We start from the raw sequence: 18,974 nt of genomic DNA, 5'->3' as shown, positions 1-18,974 counted from the left end.
TGGGTTATTATCGGATTAAATAGTAACATATCCCTTCTACATACTGTATACACATATAGTAATATAACTATAGACATACACACAAACACATGTGTGTTAGTCTTACTCTATAAATATGTTAAGCTTTAAAAAAAGATGTATTAAAAATAATAAATAGTAATTTAGAATTATCAAATTTAATATGATCATAATTTTAAACTACTTCTTAGCAGGTTTTGCTCAAAACCTCTTATTGTGGAGAATGTTGTGTAGGTAAAATATAGACTTCTTTTAGTCTAGGCCTTAAATTTTCTGATAAAAGTCAATCAACTGATTAGTTTTTAAATAGTTGTTGTTTGAATGAATTAAACATTCTACCTCCAACTCAACCCAAGAATTTTACCCCCAAGATGTGTTTGCATGTAGAACTATACCCAAAGTATGCAAAACTGAATAATTACTTTACCTTGAAAGTAAATTAATATCTGTCTAATTTGGGTTTGAATGTTTCCAAGTGTCTAGTTATTAAGTAGTCATTCTCAGTCCTATAAAATGATCTGGATACTACAACAGTAACTCACAGTCATACTTTCATATAAAGGGCAAGTAATTATTTCATCTCTTACTCATCTTCAGTGTTCTGTTCTGTTGGGTTTTTTTTCTTAACTTTTTCATGCCTTAGTGGTTCCAAGATTACTAAATGTTGGTGAAATTCTATATTGCAACAGCACTTTATAGTCTGCTAATTCCCTCCTTAGAAGAACTTACATTCCCATTATTAAAGGTAAACTTAAATTGTATCTTTATCCAAAAGAAAGAAAAACAATCTGTTTGGCAGTTTATACATTTGAAAATTATGATGACCTTCTTCTTTGCTTTGAAATAATATATTGTCATTATAAAGTATATTTCCAATTTATAGTGTGTCTTTTTTTTCTTTGGGAATTTAAAATACTTTAAATAATTTGGGCTTTGCCTGATTCCCCCATAATTGTAGAGTATGACTGATAACTGCCTTTAGAATCCCTAACAGCTAAATTACAATTATTATGCAAAATCCTACAATAGACAGTTATATGGATTATTAAATGACTTTGCCTTTTTTGCAAACTATAATCATTTTCCTTTATTAGCTGAAGGATTTCATAATTTAAGGAAGATGAGAAACCTATAAGTCACGCTTTCAAATAAGGAACATGGATATTGCAAACATTAAATTCCCCCATAAAAATGTTAAGGCATCATTAAACTAGGTTCAGATTAATACAATTCAGTCAACTCCAGATAGATATCTCCCATAATAAGCTGAAACAATACCTAGTGATCTAAGATGTAAAATATTTTACTACAGCCAATTTATAATCCTATAAAACATACAGGTATCATTCAACCTCTTTATTAATAGTGCATGCCTTGTATTAAATCAAAACCATTTTAAAGGCCCCTCCCTTTTGGCATTCCCTTCTCAGCTGTTGCCCCTCATTATGTGTTATCTCACTGAAGCTCATCCAAAGTGAATGACAGCATCTTTTTTGCTAGGAGCAGCCTAGCCTAGTGCTAGAGCTTAACTATCTCCGAGATTTATAGACACACTTGCTACCCTCCACCTACAATATTCTATGGTCTAATGTTGATATATTTGTTTCTCTGTAAGCAGATGTGGTTTTCTCACTTTGGAAAACAGTAATTCATTATTTTTTAAGTTTTTGCAAGTTGCTTTACATGTGAATTGTATTCCCAAGAAAACTAACGGTGGGACAATCTCAGGTTCTGGACTATTTTGAAGCTGGTTGGAAGAATCCTTTTTTCACCATTTGTCCCCAAGAAGAAAGCCAGATATTTTGTATTGTCTGAATTACCAAAAGTTTTAATAAGTTATCTGTTCTGATTATCTGTTATCACATAACAACTCCAAAGCAATGATTTAACAATCCCCAAACAACGATATTAATTTGCTCACAAACCTGCAATTGGGGCAAGATTCTGTGGGCTGACTCATCTCTGCTCTATTTGGCATCGGCTAGTCCAAGGTTAGAGGCTAGAATCACCTGAAGATTTGCTCATATGTTGGGTGACTGTGTGGTTACTAATCCCATGTGTTATCTCCAGTCAGGTGCCTTCAGGGCAGCCTGATTCCTACATGTTGACTCGTGGCTCCCAAAGCTGAGCCCCAGGGAGGCACAGATGGGACAGCTGAGAACAGATGACAAGGAACAGATGGGAGCTCTAGCACCTTTCCCAACCTGGTCTCCTAAGTCCTACCCATTACTTCCACCTTCCTCTATTTGTTAAAAGAGAGTCAACAAGGGTGATCCACAATCATGGAGCAGAGAATTAGACTTAACCTTTATGATGGGAGAAGTGTCAAAAAATGTGTGAACATGTTTTAAAACTGTCACAGCATAAAAGGGGAAATTAATCCAGTACTTTTAAATATCACTCTGGAAAATAATCAAGTGTGCATTTCCAAAGTTGCTTCACAGAAACTGCACTTAAAATGTAAATTTTTTTAATGTAAAACTGTTTTTTTTCCAGGTTGAGGTAAATTGAAAAGTAAAGTAATATGATGGTTTAATATACATATATATTGTAAAATGATTGCCACAATCAAACTGCAATCAAGTTAATTAACACATCACCTCACATAGTTCTTTTGTCTGTGTGTATGAGAACGTCTGTTTACATTACTATGTTCCATTGACTCTTTATAGCGAGACGTGTCATCCCAAGTCATACTGACAAGAAATCAAGGTACAATAAATAAAATTTAAAAATATATACAAGTATTAATATCCTTAACAGAGGAATTTTGAACTCTGACTCATCACAGACACATATGCATGGATTAAACTATTAAAGAATTTTCATACCATTTTGACATGAGAGTTCTTATATATAACATGAATTAATAGGTTGTTTTTCACACAAAATCATCCTAAAAGAATCTTTCTTAAACTGGGAAAATAATTTTAAAGAATGAAGACCAAATCTCTAAAACTGAGATTATCCAAAAGAATAATGAGAAAAAAATAAAATGAAAACATTAAGGTATAATGGTTAAACTGATATATATATATATACATCTACATATACATATAAAGTCACTGAATATTGAGACTATAAAAGATTAACAAAATTCCTGTAGTTGACCAAAAATATTGTATCACTGAATTTGCTATAATAACATTACACAATAAAAGTTTATTTCTCATTTACATAGCAATCTAATCTAAATTTCCGAGTATTAGTGCCAGCCATAAGAGGACTGTGCCTCATTACACAGAGGTTACCAGGAAGTTCATTATCCCATTTGCCAGGGTACACTTGGTTGTCTACTCTTTGTATGTTAAGAAAGGTGGCACATGGTACAGATTTCTAGGCAACCATTGGTGGTTTTGCCAGTTGGTCAGAGATCAGTATAAAATAAAACTGGAAGACAGTGAAAGAAAGACTAGAGAAAAAGTGTATGAATGGATCTCTTAGAGAGGGCATAAAATATACATATCTTTGTGTATCATGTTACTGCCCATCAGAGAGCATCCACCAATGAGAAGTCACTTTGCCCTGCAGATATCAACCTGCCTCTTTTCTTGGCCATCCTTATGCTTACAAAATGGATCCAGGATAATAGTGGTCACAGTGGCATGGATGGAAACAATGCCTGGGCTTATGATATGGAGTTTGCCTCAATATAGCTGATTGAGCATGTCACTTCTAAGTTTCCAACCAGCCAGTATTAGAAATAGATCCTCTGCCCTGGACATAACATTATATCTTCGGGGGCTGAGTGGGTGGATAACAGGAATCAAGTTAAATGCCAGCATCCAGATTCTACTCTTCCAGGATTCTATCACCTGCACTGATATTGATGAGCACAGTTCGATGGCAACATCCCCACTACCAATTCTGACCTGTAAGCACAGTCACTGTTAAGCTTCTCAAAGTTGTCTGTAGCTGCTCACTTCCTTAGTAAAGGAAATTCCTTTGAAATGTCCCAAGCAACACAGTAAGATGGAGGGTTCTTGGGCCAACCTATACCATATCAATTCTAACTCCCATATCTTTATGAATGTTCTGAACTATTTTGTATTCTACCACACAATGTCTTATTATTTCCACTACTTTCACTCTAGTGTATCAAGGCCAGGCTCCTAAGGAACAACAAAGCTATATGGGTGAGCTCTAGGTGTCCCTCCTATAATGTGGAATCATGACTCATGGTGAGTAATGGCATGTAAATGAATTCTCCCCCTTGCAGCCTAATGTTCTGTGTCACCTGTCCCCCATTTGCCTACCACCCTCTACTCAAGATATTCTTCTACCTTCGCCCCCGGGTTCCTGCCAATACATGTTAACCAACGTATGTAGCGTTGCTTGCATTCTCAGTTTAACTTCTCGGAGATCTAAACTTAATTATCAGTGATGGCTGAAGTTAGGTCTAGGACCATGACTTGCAATGCAGTCGGGCCAGTGGCAGTGGTATTGAAGTCCAGAAGGTAAACAGTTGATTTCTTAAGGAAACAGTACTCAAAGAAATCTGAGAGGCCCCAACATGTTTGTCTAATACAATATTTCTTTCCGGGCAATAAGGTCTTCAAGGTTATATATTTAGCAACCAGCATTTACTTTCTCTTTCCCTGTGATGTATGGATCTCTATATGAACTAGAAACAACTAATCTTTTTTATATGAAAAGCTGTATAAGGTAATTTCTCTGTGATAATTACCCTCCTTAGCAAAGAATACAAGGAGAGGCAGAATTTTTCATCATCAGACCAAATACAGACTACACTTACAGGCAAGGAATTTAGCTTCTCAAGGCCTAAGTTATAAGTAAAATAAGTAGTATGAGTAATAAGTATTTTTCAAAATTAAAATTTTCAAAATTAAATTCATGCATTTCTACTAAATTGTGAATTTCCACAAATTTATAAATTCAGCACTATAACATATTAACTATATGAAATATAACTACATATTTCACTCAAAAGAAATAAATAAAAGAAAGGTCAACTGAGACCTATGGAATGGTAGTTTAATACAATTATTAAGCAGAGTTTATTTGGCAAGGCAAACTGCATAGCAATGCATCAGTAGTTATAGTGAGTGTTATTCTATGTAAAAAAGAGAAAGGTTTAGTGTGAAGCAGGGTGTACAAGATTCAAACAACCAAAGACGCAAACTATATATTTGAAAACACAGCTGTGGCTATGGTGAGTGCTGTGAATTGTGCAAAACTGCTGAATCACAGATCTGTACCTCTGAAACAAATAATACAATATATGTTAAAAAAAAAAAAAGAAGATAGCAGGAAGGGAAGAATGAAGGGGGGAAATCGGAGGGGGAGACGAACCATGAGGGACTATGGACTCTGAGAAACAAACTGAGGGTTCTAGAGGGGAGGGGGTGGGGGGATGGGTTAGCCTGGTGATGGGTATTAAAGAGGGCACGTTCAGCATGGAGCACTGGGTGTTATGCACAAACAATGAATCATGGAACACTACATCAAAAACTAAAGATGTAATGTATGGTGATTAACGTAACAATAAAAATTTAAAAAAGAAAACACAACTGTGGCTTATGTTCAGTCATTTCATATCTCGAAGAGTATTATTTTAAAAAAATGCATACAAAGAGTACATTTAATTATCACGTGACTATTTGGAACTCTCTGATATAATAAGTCCCCTAGGATTATAGGTCTGCTAAACAGATTTCCGTCTCTTTCCAAATACATTATTGATCAATTTAGCCATTGATTTCGATCCACTGGGTCTTCTCTTTTCTTTGAGTTTGAAGTTTGTCAGGATGTCCTTGATAATTCTGGTAAACATCATGTGTACCTCCAGAGACTGCTCTGCTGCAGACAATTCACAGAACTGGCACTGGTTATCCAGAGCCAGCTTCTGTCCTTCTTCCCAGCCAACTTCTCGGACATGACACAGATCTTGCTTGTTACCAACCAAAAGCACGGCAGATCCCACAGCTCTGAAATACAGAACACAACTCTGGCAAGATTATTTTAACCTTTTTTTTTCCTCATTAAGTAGGTTTATATCAAAAGGAATTACAGACCAAAGGAAAAAAAATACTCTGTGTGTGTGTGTGTGTGTGTGTTCCTTATAGTCGTATGTATGTACATGACACATATCCCCATTTACTTACAAAAATTATTTTAGATAGAAAGTAGTGTGTGACACAAAAGCAGCAAGACTCTTAAAGCATAGGATCTGCATTGATATAAACCTATTCTTGAATTATGGCTCCATTTACTAATAAGGCATGACTGTTACTTTTCCCACTTTCAACTTTCCTATATGTAAAACAATGGCGAAACAGCCTCATTATGCAGAATTCTCGTAGAGATTAAATTAAATGATGGATATAAAAATACCTAGCAGAGTGACAGCCAACAAAAGATGTTTACCAAGTATTATTTTTCATTTCCTTGTCAGTTGAAAGAGGAAGACTAACTAATGTCTCTTTACTGAAGAGTTACTGTAATTGAACAATTTAGATATAATTTTCCCAGGGAAAATATTACTCAATACGCACTGTTGTTTGTTCTTTGTTAATATCATTATACTATACTCTCGAGAGTATACTATGCTCTTTTATGATCTTATGACCTTATACGATTTTTCTATTTATTTAAGAAATATGTTTTTTTGTTAAGATAATGTCTTCAGCAAATATCAATATATTCTCCTTGGTTGTAGTGACACATTTCTAAAACAGAATTTCATTTGAAGGATATAGTAAGACAACTAGTCCTCAAATGCCATGGAACTCTGCCAAGTTATCTACTTTAGGGGAAAAAATAGATAAATGCAGTCTGCAACTCTGTCTGAAGAGATACTGTCTTTATATTCTGCTCAAAGTTGGTTTCATTCACATTATGGTGTGAGTGGTGAGGGGAAAACACTGTATGTGTTAGGCTTTTGAGGGTATTACTATCTTTTTCTGTATAGTTCAGAAAATTATTGTAAAGAATTAATGGGGAAGGGTAAGTGAAATATTTTGAAGACTGGGTCACAAATATCAGATGCAATTTTATAAAACAGTAACATATTTTGCTATTCTAGTCTGCCTACAGATTGAGAACTGGAAATATTTGAAAAATTATTTAGTGCATTAAGAAAAATGCCTGAAAAACGTCAAGTATAGGTGTTTTTATGTTTTTGAGTGTTCTTAAGTGATTCTTTTGATTTGGAGGAATAGCAAAAGAAGTTTATTACTATCTTTTACCTAAGTTATGTTGCCTAAATATGAGGCATTTAATGCTTAAAACAATGGAGTTCAAATAAAAATCTGTAATATTAGAGGAAATCAGAGCTGTGAGGTACCTTAGTAAAATCACATCCTTTTCTCCTACCATGTTTCTATCAGTTTTATAATCAGAATAACTAGGTCTCGAGATTAAAGTGGTTTACCTAAGGTCAATCAGATCTAAACAAGAATGTATGCCAATTGACTCCAGGGAAATACCCTTTATCAATTATTATCTATGCTTTCTTGACAGCGGGCATTTAAAATAGATATAAAAACACATATATGAATTTTCAGTACTAATATTGTGTTTCTTGATTCCCAGATTAGAATGTTATTTCAGACTCTAAGGGCAAATCTGATCCAGAGTGCAGAGGATCCTTTATATCAGCATGTTGAACAAACAAAAATATTTTAAATGCAAAAGGCTAAAACAAAAAATAAGGAAAGCTAAATGGGAAATTCATATGGTTAAACTTATATCTACTAATACAAGAATGGTTTAAGGCACAGTTCTGTTTTCCTTCATAGTTACTCGTGTCAAAACAACTAACAATGGGAAATCATTGATCAGCTCTTTATCTTAGGAGGTGAAACAGAAAAATGTATTCTCAGAATTTGTAATGGTTTGACATTCAGTGTATTTTGCTTTGAGATTGAACAACCCAATCACTAGGAATTGGATGCCAAATGTAATAAATTTGGATTTATTTAGTATCCTTAACATTTCTGTGGGAATGAAAAGAAAAGGTTGGAAAGTGAACTGTCTTGTGTACAGAGGACTATGATTTTGCAAGTGAGTGTCATGTTAACAATAGAATCTGTCTTGTAAAATAGCCATTTACTCAGAGCAAGTAACTGTTTATGTCAGCCAGGATATAAAGTATTCTCATCTTATTCCTTTTACTACATGTGTAACTCCTGTGGAATGGAAGGTGAATTGTTCAGGGCTGTTAAATTTTGTAATTGGAAGGCTGTATTAAACTCTTCCTAATGATGCTTATAGCTATATGATGATTTACTCAAAAGAAAGGAGAGAGGAATGAAGAATATCTTACCTTTTACAGTGACTAGTTTGTGGCTCCCGAATTCTGTAGATCAGTGCTTTTGCAAAAGCAAATGAGGACCTGTCACTGATGTCATACACTATAACAAACCCATCTGCCCAGTGCAGCTCACTTGTGAGGGAAAATTTTGCTTTCTGCGGCTGAAAATAAATCAAGCACATTGAAACTGGTGGGATAGTTCACCTGTATTTTACACTTTAGACAATTAATTAATGGAAAACCATTTCACCTAAAAGAGACTTTAATAAGCCAAAGACTGATATTTTCTAAAATGTAGTTTCTTTGGTCCTCTCTTCCTTACCACTCTTTCTTTAATTAAAGTGATTAAATGTTTAAAATAAAGAGGAAGTATAATAAAGTTTTATTATCTATCTCATTTGCAACTTTTCTCTAAGAAAATATCTTTACTTTTTTGAAAGTTGGATAAGCTCTAATAATTGCTCTTGAATTAATATTCACATATTTGTTTTGAAAAAAGAAAATATTTTCTGGGCGCCTGGGTGGCTCAGTTGGTTAAGAGACTGCCTTCGGCTCAGGTCATGATCTTGGAGTCCTGGGATCGAGCCCCACCCACATCGGGGTCCCGGCTTACTGGGGAGCCTGCTTCTCCCTCTGACCCTATCCCCTCTCATGCTGTTTCTCTCTCTCTCTCTCTCTCAAATAAATAAATTAAAAAATCTTTAAAAAAAAGAAGAAAATATTTTCTATCAATATCAGTAAATGGATTATCTATTGATTTTTGGTACTAGATTTAAATGGGAAAAAAAAAACACTGATAAGGTTTAGCTAAAAACATTTAAGGGATATTTTACATGGTTAAATGAATCTGTCTCCTGGAGCTGTTTTGAAACCTTGAACAGCTGACCATTCTTTCTCTTATTTGGATAATCTTATTTTAACTTTTTTGTCTTTGAATAGACAAAGGAGTTTGTACTAAAAATCTACCTTACTTACGGTTTGTTGGCAGTGGTTAATTACAAATGCAACTTAGTGAAAATATAAACTGAATTGATAAGCCATTAAACTATTAACTTCTTTTTTTAAGATTTTATTTATTTATTTGAGAGAGAGAAAAGAGAGCACAAGCAGGGGTTGCTGCAGAGGGAGAGGGAGAAGCAGGCTCCCCACGGAGCAAGGAGCCCAATGTGGGGCTCCATCCCAGGAGCCTGGGATCATGACCTGAGCTGAAGGCAGATACTTAACTGACTGAGCCACGCAGGCGTCCCTAAAATATTAATTTCTAATAGCTATACTGTGACCTTCTAGAAATATAAATGCAACCTAATATTGCTATTTTAAAGAAATTTTACTATGATAATTTTTGTCATAATTTTAAAGAGAAGCTAGATAATGGAATTTATAATATTAAAAATAATCTTAAAACTTTAATTAAAATTGAGAATAAATTTCAGTTTTAAGACTGGCAACTTTATTTTCACTTGCTCTTATCCAATCTTCCTCAAATCATGATTGAAAAAATAAAATAAAAGCATATTTTGTTTTACTTACTTGAGAACAGGGGTCGTATATTTCTAGATTCAGTTGCTTCCCTTCCAAATACAAATGCTTGCTATAGATAGATTCTGCAAAATATGCATATATTCATTGCAGTATGGAAATACTCCAGAATAAAAAAAATAAACCCATATTTGGATCACAGTCTTGCAAATTCGACTGGTTATCTTCTAGTAGAATAGTACAGTGGCTTTTTTTTAAATGTTAGAGGTCAAATACATGTATTTGTTATATTTGCTCACATATATATGTATGCTCATATATATAGATATATATTTCTTACAAATAAACTTCACCACCATATCTATTCAACTATATGCTATTGTGCTTATATACTTATCTTCCATCCTATAACTATGGATGAGTTATCTGTGTTGCTATGTAAAGCCAATCCATTCATTATGAACTAGTTACCATTTAATCTGATCTACTGAAAGACATGACCCCACCAATTCTACCTCTCTCTTCTGAATCATAAATTGTTCCTCTTTACTATATCATTACTAACAGCTGAATTTCTAACAACAGTCCCTTAGAACCCCCAACCTCTTCAACTATTGCCCCATTTCTCTGTTGGCTTTTTTAGTAAGTATCTAACTCCCCGTGTCTAAATTCTCTCCCCCGAGTTCTTTGAATTATTCCAATCAGGCTTTAGCTCCAATAACTTAAATAAAACTGTTCTTATCAAAATTATGGTTTTAGATTCAATGGCTAATTCTCTATCTTGATCTTACTTGCCCTAGGAGCATTAATATAGTCGACCATTCCTACCTCCTTAAAATATTTCCTTCATGTGGCTTTGAAGGCAACATACTCCCCTGTTTTTTTTTTCTTTATTCCTTGTTGCTCTTTATTAATCTCTTTTATTTGTCCCACCAGGTCTTCTCACTCTCCAAACATGGGTCCAGTTTATGGGTCTCTCCTCTCTATATACTCCCTTTCTAAGCTCATTCAGAGTTTCATAGAACAATTATTGCTAATGAACCCAATTTATTTCTGTAGCCTAGAACTCTTCCTTGAACTTCAGATGCTAACAACTCCTGCTATTGCATATCGCCCTTTAGACACTGAATAGACATTTCAACCTGAACATACTTAAAACTGAAGCCCAGATCTCACTGAAAAGACTGTATCTTCCACAGTTTTCCATTTCATTAAATGGCATACCCATAACTCCTGCTGATCAGGTTAAAAGCTTTAAGTCATCCTTGGTCCTGTCTGTCTGTTACCTTCCATATTTATACTATTAAAAATTCCTTTTTACTCTATTTTTAAAGTATATTTTGAATTTGTCTGTTTCTCATCATCTCCATTGTTAATACATCATTATTTTTTGTTTAGATTATTACAAAACCTCCTAATTTAACTCTCTGCTTTACCCCTTTCCTAAATCCCTTCTTATGCCTACTCTATTCTCAACACAGAAACAAAAGTGAACCTTGTACCCAAATCATATCACTTGTCTGATCAAATCTCTCCAATGGCTCCTCATCTCACTTGGATAAACCAAAGCCTTTAAAATGCCTAAGAATGGCCCTCATTGTCTAGTCCCACATGACCTCTCTGGCTATTCTCCCTCAAGTTCTCTGCACTCGTGCTACACCATCCTCCATACCATTCCTCAACTTTTTCAGAAAGTTCCTGCCTGAGAATTTTGGTAATTGTTCTTCTTGCCTGGAATGTAATTCTCCAGATATATTCATGGCTCAGTTTTCACCACCTTCATGTGTCTGTTCAAATGTCACCTTCTCAGCAACGTCTACCCTAACTACCCAATTTTAAATGGTCACATACCATATTAGTGTCATTCTACCATGCTGTTTTTCCTTCATAGCATTTATCATCATGTGGCATAACTTATACTTAATTTTTTAAATTGTCCCTTACTTCCTGAATATAAATCTTATGGGGGCTTGGATAATTGTCTTTTTTGTTCACTGCTATAGCTTCCTTACCTAGAAGAGTACCTGGGACATGGTAGGTGCTCAATAAATATTAGTTAAATGAATAAAGGACTACTTTTCTGTAACTTTTCCTCCAGGGTTTAATAAAAGACCTACTTCTCTCCAAAATGGCACACTGACCAAAAAAAAAAAAAAAAAAAAAAATCATGTCCCATTCTGGCAATGTAACCCATAATTAAAAAGATGTAGCAAGCATTTGGGGAACTAACTTCAGGGAGCTAAGAATGAATTTTAAAATCCTTTTAGGTTACATTTAATGAAATTTGCATAGTTTCATTAAACCTTAAAAGGTGTTTTCAGACAGTTCCTTCTAACTTCACAGGTTTACTTCTGATTGTGAACCATAAAAGTTCCTTCTAGACATTTAAAGGTATCTACTCAAAACTCAAAAACTGCCAGCAGGGGTCACTAACTCTTAACTTTGTAGAATTTTATTATTTTCCCTTTCTGGTCTTCATTTACAAGATGGAGTCATTTTTTGCTAGTTTGTCCTCATGCAGGGATGACCTTTTGCTCATTTGGTTGTTTTTTCAAAATGTCTCTAAGTCTTATTTTTTTTTAATGGAAATGTACCAGCCAGAAATGTGTACACTTCATTTGTTTATATAATTATATCTTATAAAAGATTAAGGAGATTTTGTTGTTGTTGTTGTTACTACTGTTATTTTTGGGTATGGTTTTATTTATGTCATGTTGTGCTTTATTTTGTCATTCTGGAATATTTTTTCATGCCTGACTCCTATTTTGTGTTATACTGACATTTCTGACTGAGGTTTTTGACGTGAGAAATGAAACAATAGGGAATTTCTCTTTCTATGTATTTCTTCTTTCTTTAAATAGTTTCCAAGCACTTTCCCTAAAATGTTCACAACATCATATGGACTGAAATAGTATATTAGATACATGTAGAAAGCGATACAATACTTTAAAGTTACTTTTAAAATTGTCTAATGACTTTAGACATTATCTAAATGTCTAACAATGTCTAACAATTTCAGCCTCCTGAACGGAGGCTAAAAAAATTTTTTGGTGGGGATAATTGTTTCTTAGGGAAAACACATTTGCAATGATAACTTCTATTACTCTAGGAATTATTGAACAAAAAAATCAAAATCATTCCCCTTTTTCCCAATTCTCATATATATTTTTTATAAATCTGTTGTATTTGTTTAAAACACAAAAAGCAAAAACACTTTTCCCTCATGCCTTAAGTCAGGTGAGATATTAGTACCATTATATTGATTAATTGCTGAGCCAAAAATATACTCAAAACTCTGGCAAAATTCCTCACTTTTTATTAATGCCCCACTGTGGTATTTCCCACATGTCATACTAATTCTGATCAAAAGAAAAAAATAGAACAGAGTTAGTAAAATGATTCTAAGATTATATTAAGGTGCTCTTGCACCTGTTTAAGAATTTCTCTGAAACTTAGATAAGCAACCTAGATAATTATGATATGATCTTTAATCAAGGCATAATTTTCCTGTTATTTTCACACTGTTTTACAATTAAAATAAGCTTTATTTTGTCGTTCTAGTGCTTTTGTAATTAATTTGTCCTTATCTTTCAACAGATGTTTATTGAATTTCAGAACTGTTTTATAGTTTACGAAATTATTCATACTCACATGCTTTGCAATATTGGGGAGGAGAATCTCAGTTTTAATATTCTTCTAATTCTAGCTTGAAACAAACAGACTTTCTAATCCATCTCACTTAACATCAAGTTGGGTGAATTTTATCATAAAAGAACATTCAATTCAAGTGCCTATTTTGGCATTTCCAAACAGAATCTGAATAAATAAGTTGCTTAAAAGTGCAACAATGGAAAATTCTATCAAAATGCTTCAGTGATCTTAATTGTGGTTTAATTAAAATGTTGACATTTTAAAGGTGAAAAAAATCTCGAGTGGTGACTTACCAAAGTTAGAGGCATATTCTCCGATGAATCGTTTGGTAAGAAACCTTACTGTAAGGGCTGCAAAACAAACATGCTGGATTTAGGTTCTTTTCTCTTTTAGGACACAGACAACTTAGCTATGTACATAAGGTTTTATCTTTCAGCTCAAAAATTACCAAGCATTAGTGCAGACCTTAAAGCTTTATTAAATTCTAGTCTAAATAATAGTCAGCAAGATTTTCACTGTACAACCATAAAGATTAAAAGACTAGAAAGAAAGTGATCTGCCTATTCAAATCACTATGTAATTAATTCATGAATGCAAACAGGTAAGGCAGCTTACTTTATGTAACAGAAACAGAGTTTTCATTAAGTTTGAGATTCAAGAACTATAACATCTCTTTATATTCTTTATTGGATTAAATCTGGCTCCAAGGTGCTGCGTGCTAATAGTAACAAGGACAAGATCAAGCATTTACAGGATACTGGGACTTCAACATCCAGGAAACCAGAAAAAGGACCTCTAGTGTCAGTTTGTCTTCTTGCAGCTCCTGGGTCTGGCCAGGTATACGGTTCAGGACTTCTATTGGTGGCATCCTGACCATCATAATGGAACCAAAAACAAAATCCAGTAAAATAAAACAAAACCATGGCTTCCAAAGTTAGGGCAGCTGTAGCTCAGTCCCCAGGCATCTATAAAGCCATGCCCATCCTAAGTTTTTTCACCTCAATAATGTTGCATTTAAAAAATAATCCAAGCCAGTAGACAACAGTAAGTGCCTGGGTGTCTCAGTTTGTTAAGCATCTGACTTCAGCGCAGGTCATGATCTTAGGGTCCTGGGATTAAGTCCTGCGCTGGGCTCCACACTCAGCAGAGAGTCTACTTCTCCCATTCCCTCTCCATCTGCCCCTCCCCCTGCTCATGCTCTCTCGCTCTCAATAAATAAATAAATAAATAAATAAATAAATAAATAAATAAAAATAAAAATCTAAAAAAAAAAAATTCACAGGTCTCCATGAACTTTTCTCCACCCCTAGTCTCAGAGCAGAAGAATAAGTTCAAGACTATTGTTCAGCTACGAGTGGATATGAGGGCAGGTGTGTTGGAGTGAGAAGTAGGGACAATGATGGAGGGATTTACCATTATTCCTATGAATTTTAAACAAAGTATAAATTAGCACTTCAGTTATCTTTCTCAAACCGTCTATAAATGCTATAAATATACAGTTAATTGCATTATTTACTCAAAAAAATGAAAGCTGCTAATGAAAAATAATATACATTATTATATAGGTATATCTATTTGTTAGGTCAATATATTCCTCACTATTTTTCCACTCTGAACCACTTCATGGGAAACGACACCACTCACCAGATTTGCCTGTTCCTTCACCACCCAAGACAGCAAGCTTCACATCATTCATCTTGTCTTTCTGCTCCTGTCTTCTGGAGCTATACTGACTTCAGTCCAGCATGTGCTTTTTAAAATACTTTTTATTAATGCTGCTATCATTTCTCTAAGGCCAACTCCTCCCCATACTCCTACCATCCAATAATAACTTTAAAAATGTTTTCCTGGAGTCTTTTTTAAACATATTACATAAAAAAAAACAACACTGCAGTTACTATTTAGACATAAAGTCTTCTTAAGTTAAATAGCTAAGAATTTCACAAGAAATTCTGCAGAAGAATTTAACTAAGCTAAGAAAGCTTAGCTCCCAATCCTTTTGTTTTTGTGTACATAGAATCTACCCTCCTCTGGTGCCTAGAAAAATGATTTCATCAGGAAAGTTTTTAGATGATGAGTATACATTCCTGTAAATCTACTCAGATTGGATCAGTTTGGGTATTTTTTAAAGATTTTATTTATTTATTTGAGAAATCGAGACAGAGCGAGAGAAAGAAGAGGAGCAGGGAGGAGAGGGAGAAGCAGGCTCCCCGCCGATGCGGGGCTCCAGCTCAGGACCCTGGGATCATGACCTGAGCTCCATGCTTAACCGACTGAGCCACCCAGGCGCCCCTCAGGTTTGATTTTTTTTATTAATACCTGAGCCTACATCTTCTTGGACCTCTTTCATGAAAGGCAGGGGAATAAGATTATTTTTTAAGATTTTATTTATTTATTTGAGAGAGAGAATGAGATATGGAGAGCACGAGAGGGAAGAGGGTCAGAGGGAGAGGCAGACTCCCCGCTGAGCAGGGAGCCCGATGCGGGACTCGATCCCGGGACTCCAGGATCATGACCTGAGCCGAAGGCAGACGCTTAACCGACTGAGCCACCCGGGGCCACCCAGGGCCACCCAGGCGCCCAAGGCAGAGGAATAAGTTAACTGAGTCGTGAAAAGAAGTGAGGGGGGAAAGATGGCTCCCTCAGACCTATTGGTTTAGGGTTGGCAGCAGGGCGCATAAATACCCAGCACATGGTTTTGAGCCATGTGAGGCTCTCAATGAGGTATATGGACACAAAGGGTTTTACAATGTCCTTCTTAATAAAAAATCTCTCCCTCTCTCTCTTTTACATTTTATGCCAATAGACATCAGTAGGTTTCTGAGAAAAAAATAAACCAAACAGCTTCATGTTGCTTAAAAAGCAATAAACAGAAACCTACCATGTTTCCTTCTATAGTACTTTATAACTAGGAAAAAAAGAAATTAAAAAAAGGAATAAAATTTGGAAGGGATATTGTGATATAATTCACTCCTGCTATGACATAAAGAGGTAAACTTAATATGCAAAATGATGAGTCTTTCAAACTTCTAACCATTTTTCCCTACTACAAATCCTTGCATTACTTTCTTCCTTTTTTCTTTCCCCATCTGTATATGTATAAATTGGAGGGTTGAGAAAAGGGTACAACAGCAAATACAAGAATTCAACCTTGTCTACTAAATTTTGAAGCCCAGGTTAAAAGAGTTCCATTTCTAAGCTGGGTTGATCACGGGTATAACATACTTCTTTAAAAATGCATTTATTAGGGCACCTGGGTGGCTCAGTCGGTTAAGCGTCTGCCTTCCACTCAAGTCATGATCCCAGGGTCCTGGGATCGAGCCCCGTGTGAGACTCCCTGCTCTGCGGGGGCCTGCTTCTCCCTCTCCCTCTGCCTGCAGCTCCCCCTGTTTGTACTCTCTCTCTCTGTGTCAAATAAATAAATAAAAATATTTTTAAAAATATTAAAATAATAAAAATGCATTTATTTAACAAACATTGAATAACTGCCACTCTTTTTATTAAAGCTATGTTGGGCTTACAAGGTCAGCAATTAAATAAAGAATTTTTCTGCCTTAATGAATCTACAGTCTACTAAGATGTAAATTGAAACAATTATAATTACAATAAACATGATCATGGCTAAAATAGGGCTCTAACCAGAGGCTGGGGTAAACAGAGCAGTGGATGGAAAAGTCTTCAAAAAGTGGGTAAAGCTTGAAACATGAGCAGGACACAACAGAGGAAAGAAAGAGTGATTGGGGGTTAGGGAGAGGTATCTGTTCCAAAAGAAGAAATAGACTCTGTAAAGAAAAAATAAAAACGGCAAGAGAAAGTATGGCAATTTGTGAGATCAACAAAGTAATAGCTAAAACAAATTTTTCCTTTCATTACAAATTCTTAAAAAAATTAAAAATAAGCTATGTTCTCTTTTTAATCCATGCACCTATATTAAAAGTAACAAGTACTTATTTTTTTATTAAGGAAGTTTACAGGGCACCGGCTCAGTCGGTTAAGCGTTTGCCTTTGGCTCAGGTCGTGATCCCAGGGTCCTGGGATCCCGTCCCACTTCGGACTCTGCTCAGCAGGGAGTCTGCTTCTCCCTCTCCCTCTCCCCCTCTCACCTGCTCTTGCATGCTCTCTCTCTCTCTCTCTCTCTCAAATAAATAAATAAAATATTCTTTTTTAAAAAAGGAAGTTTACCAGCTGATTTATTATACTATGGAACTGGATATTTTCCCCTCTATTTGGAGAAATTCTACTCCTATCTTCTTAAGAAAGTTCTGATCACTGTCTTTAGGGAATTTAGTATATCTACTGATAGGAAAGAAAAACTTAACTTCATAGTACGCATGATATTGAAAATACTATATAGATGGTTATCAAAATACCTGCATTCTTACACCATATCCTCCTTCTCCCCACTTCCAGTGAATTCCAAAAATAAACCTAGTAAAAAAGCAGCCTAGTGTTGGAGTGGAGTGAAGTTATAAACCTGAACAGAGAGAATACAATTAGGAACATACTTTTCTAAGAAACAGAGTGTCTATATATTTTTTTGGTCTCAGGTAAAGGTTGCTAAAATATTAATATTCTGATAGACATTATTTATACTACATAGAATCCTCTCACTTTTCCCTAAATAAATACTTATTCACAACCAAAACAAAATTATTTTATTACTTAATTCATTTATTGAATGAACAAAAACTTATTGAGTGTCTACTATGGGCTTGGCACTATTTTCAGTGCAGAAACATATTATTGGACAAAGTACTTGTAGATTCTGCTCATAGGAGATGGACATTAAGTATTAAAAAATAAGTAATTACATATCAGGTGTTCATTAATGCTATAACTTTATCGGTTTAATTTTTGTTTCTCTGAGGTCAAGTTAACCAGCCCTTCTCAACTAATCTCATTTCCCTGTAATTTAGAATAGATGCAGAGTTTCTCCACCAAAAGTTTCAGATTCAGAAGGGTGGAGTGATTAAAAAAATCTCCAAGGAGAAAGAATATCTTTGTTCCATTATACTATTCTAGAACCTTGAAAAGATGGGCTACTTCCCATCTCATTTTCTGTGTCTTTCATATTCTAAACCAGACATGAATGGTGTACATAGACAAGGAGAAAACAAAGAAATACATAGAAATACAGTGTTATTTATTAATATAGATCCAAGTCCTAAGTATATTAGCAAGCCAAATCCAGAAATGTTATTTAAAGAGCCAAGTGTCGTAAGCTAGTAGAATTTATTGGAAGAATGACAGGTTGATTGAACAATGGGAAATTTGGTAGAATTTTCCAATGCATTACCAAGATAAAGGAGAAAAACTGTATGAATAACATGTTCCCCAAAACATTTCATGAACAGCCACTTAAAATAAACAAACAAACAGGGGCACCTGGGTGGCTCAGTCAGTTAAGCATCTGACTCTTTTTTTTTTAAGACTTATTTATTTATTCTCAGAGAGCGAGCACGTGAGTGGGGCAGGGAGGAGCAGAGGGAGAGGGACAGAACCTCAGGCAGACTCCCCACTGAGCACGGAGCCAACGTGGGGCTCAACATGG

At 34.9% G+C, this 18,974-nt stretch overlaps 1 protein-coding gene across 1 annotated transcript; it reads right to left on the bottom strand.

The window, feature by feature from the left end:
* Positions 1 to 5,566: 5,566 nt before the first annotated feature.
* RERGL (RERG like) lies at positions 5,567 to 17,893 on the bottom strand. The gene is made up of 6 exons (XM_025879953.2): positions 17,794 to 17,893; positions 15,068 to 15,173; positions 13,717 to 13,773; positions 9,824 to 9,897; positions 8,306 to 8,454; positions 5,567 to 5,966 (listed from the first exon to the last, which is right to left on the bottom strand). The coding sequence occupies exons 2-6, from the start codon at positions 15,117 to 15,119 to the stop codon at positions 5,684 to 5,686; spliced, it is 615 nt and encodes a 204-aa protein (XP_025735738.1). The 5' UTR covers positions 15,120 to 15,173; positions 17,794 to 17,893; the 3' UTR covers positions 5,567 to 5,683.
* Between the last annotated feature and the right edge of the window lie 1,081 nt (positions 17,894 to 18,974).

The sequence above is a fragment of the Callorhinus ursinus genome, unplaced genomic scaffold (assembly GCF_003265705.2).
Source record: "Callorhinus ursinus isolate GAN/ISIS: 27379988/994484 unplaced genomic scaffold, GSC_fseal_2.0 scaffold27, whole genome shotgun sequence".
In the NCBI taxonomy this organism is placed as follows: domain Eukaryota; kingdom Metazoa; phylum Chordata; class Mammalia; order Carnivora; family Otariidae; genus Callorhinus; species Callorhinus ursinus.
The sequence above is the reverse complement of the archived record's forward strand: the minus strand, read 5'-3'. Positions and strand labels throughout refer to the sequence as shown.

Bases quoted from the DNA above. Each gene is read 5' to 3' on its own strand.
- RERGL (XM_025879953.2), bottom strand. From the start codon at position 15,119: ATGAATGATGTGAAGCTTGCTGTCTTGGGTGGTGAAGGAACAGGCAAA. The intron at 9,898-13,716 runs GTAAGTCACCAC...CATATTTTGCAG, and splicing joins AGAATATGCCTCTAACTTTG to AATCTATCTATAGCAAGCAT. The intron at 5,967-8,305 runs GTAAGATATTCT...TCTGTATTTCAG, and splicing joins CAAACTAGTCACTGTAAAAG to AGCTGTGGGATCTGCCGTGC.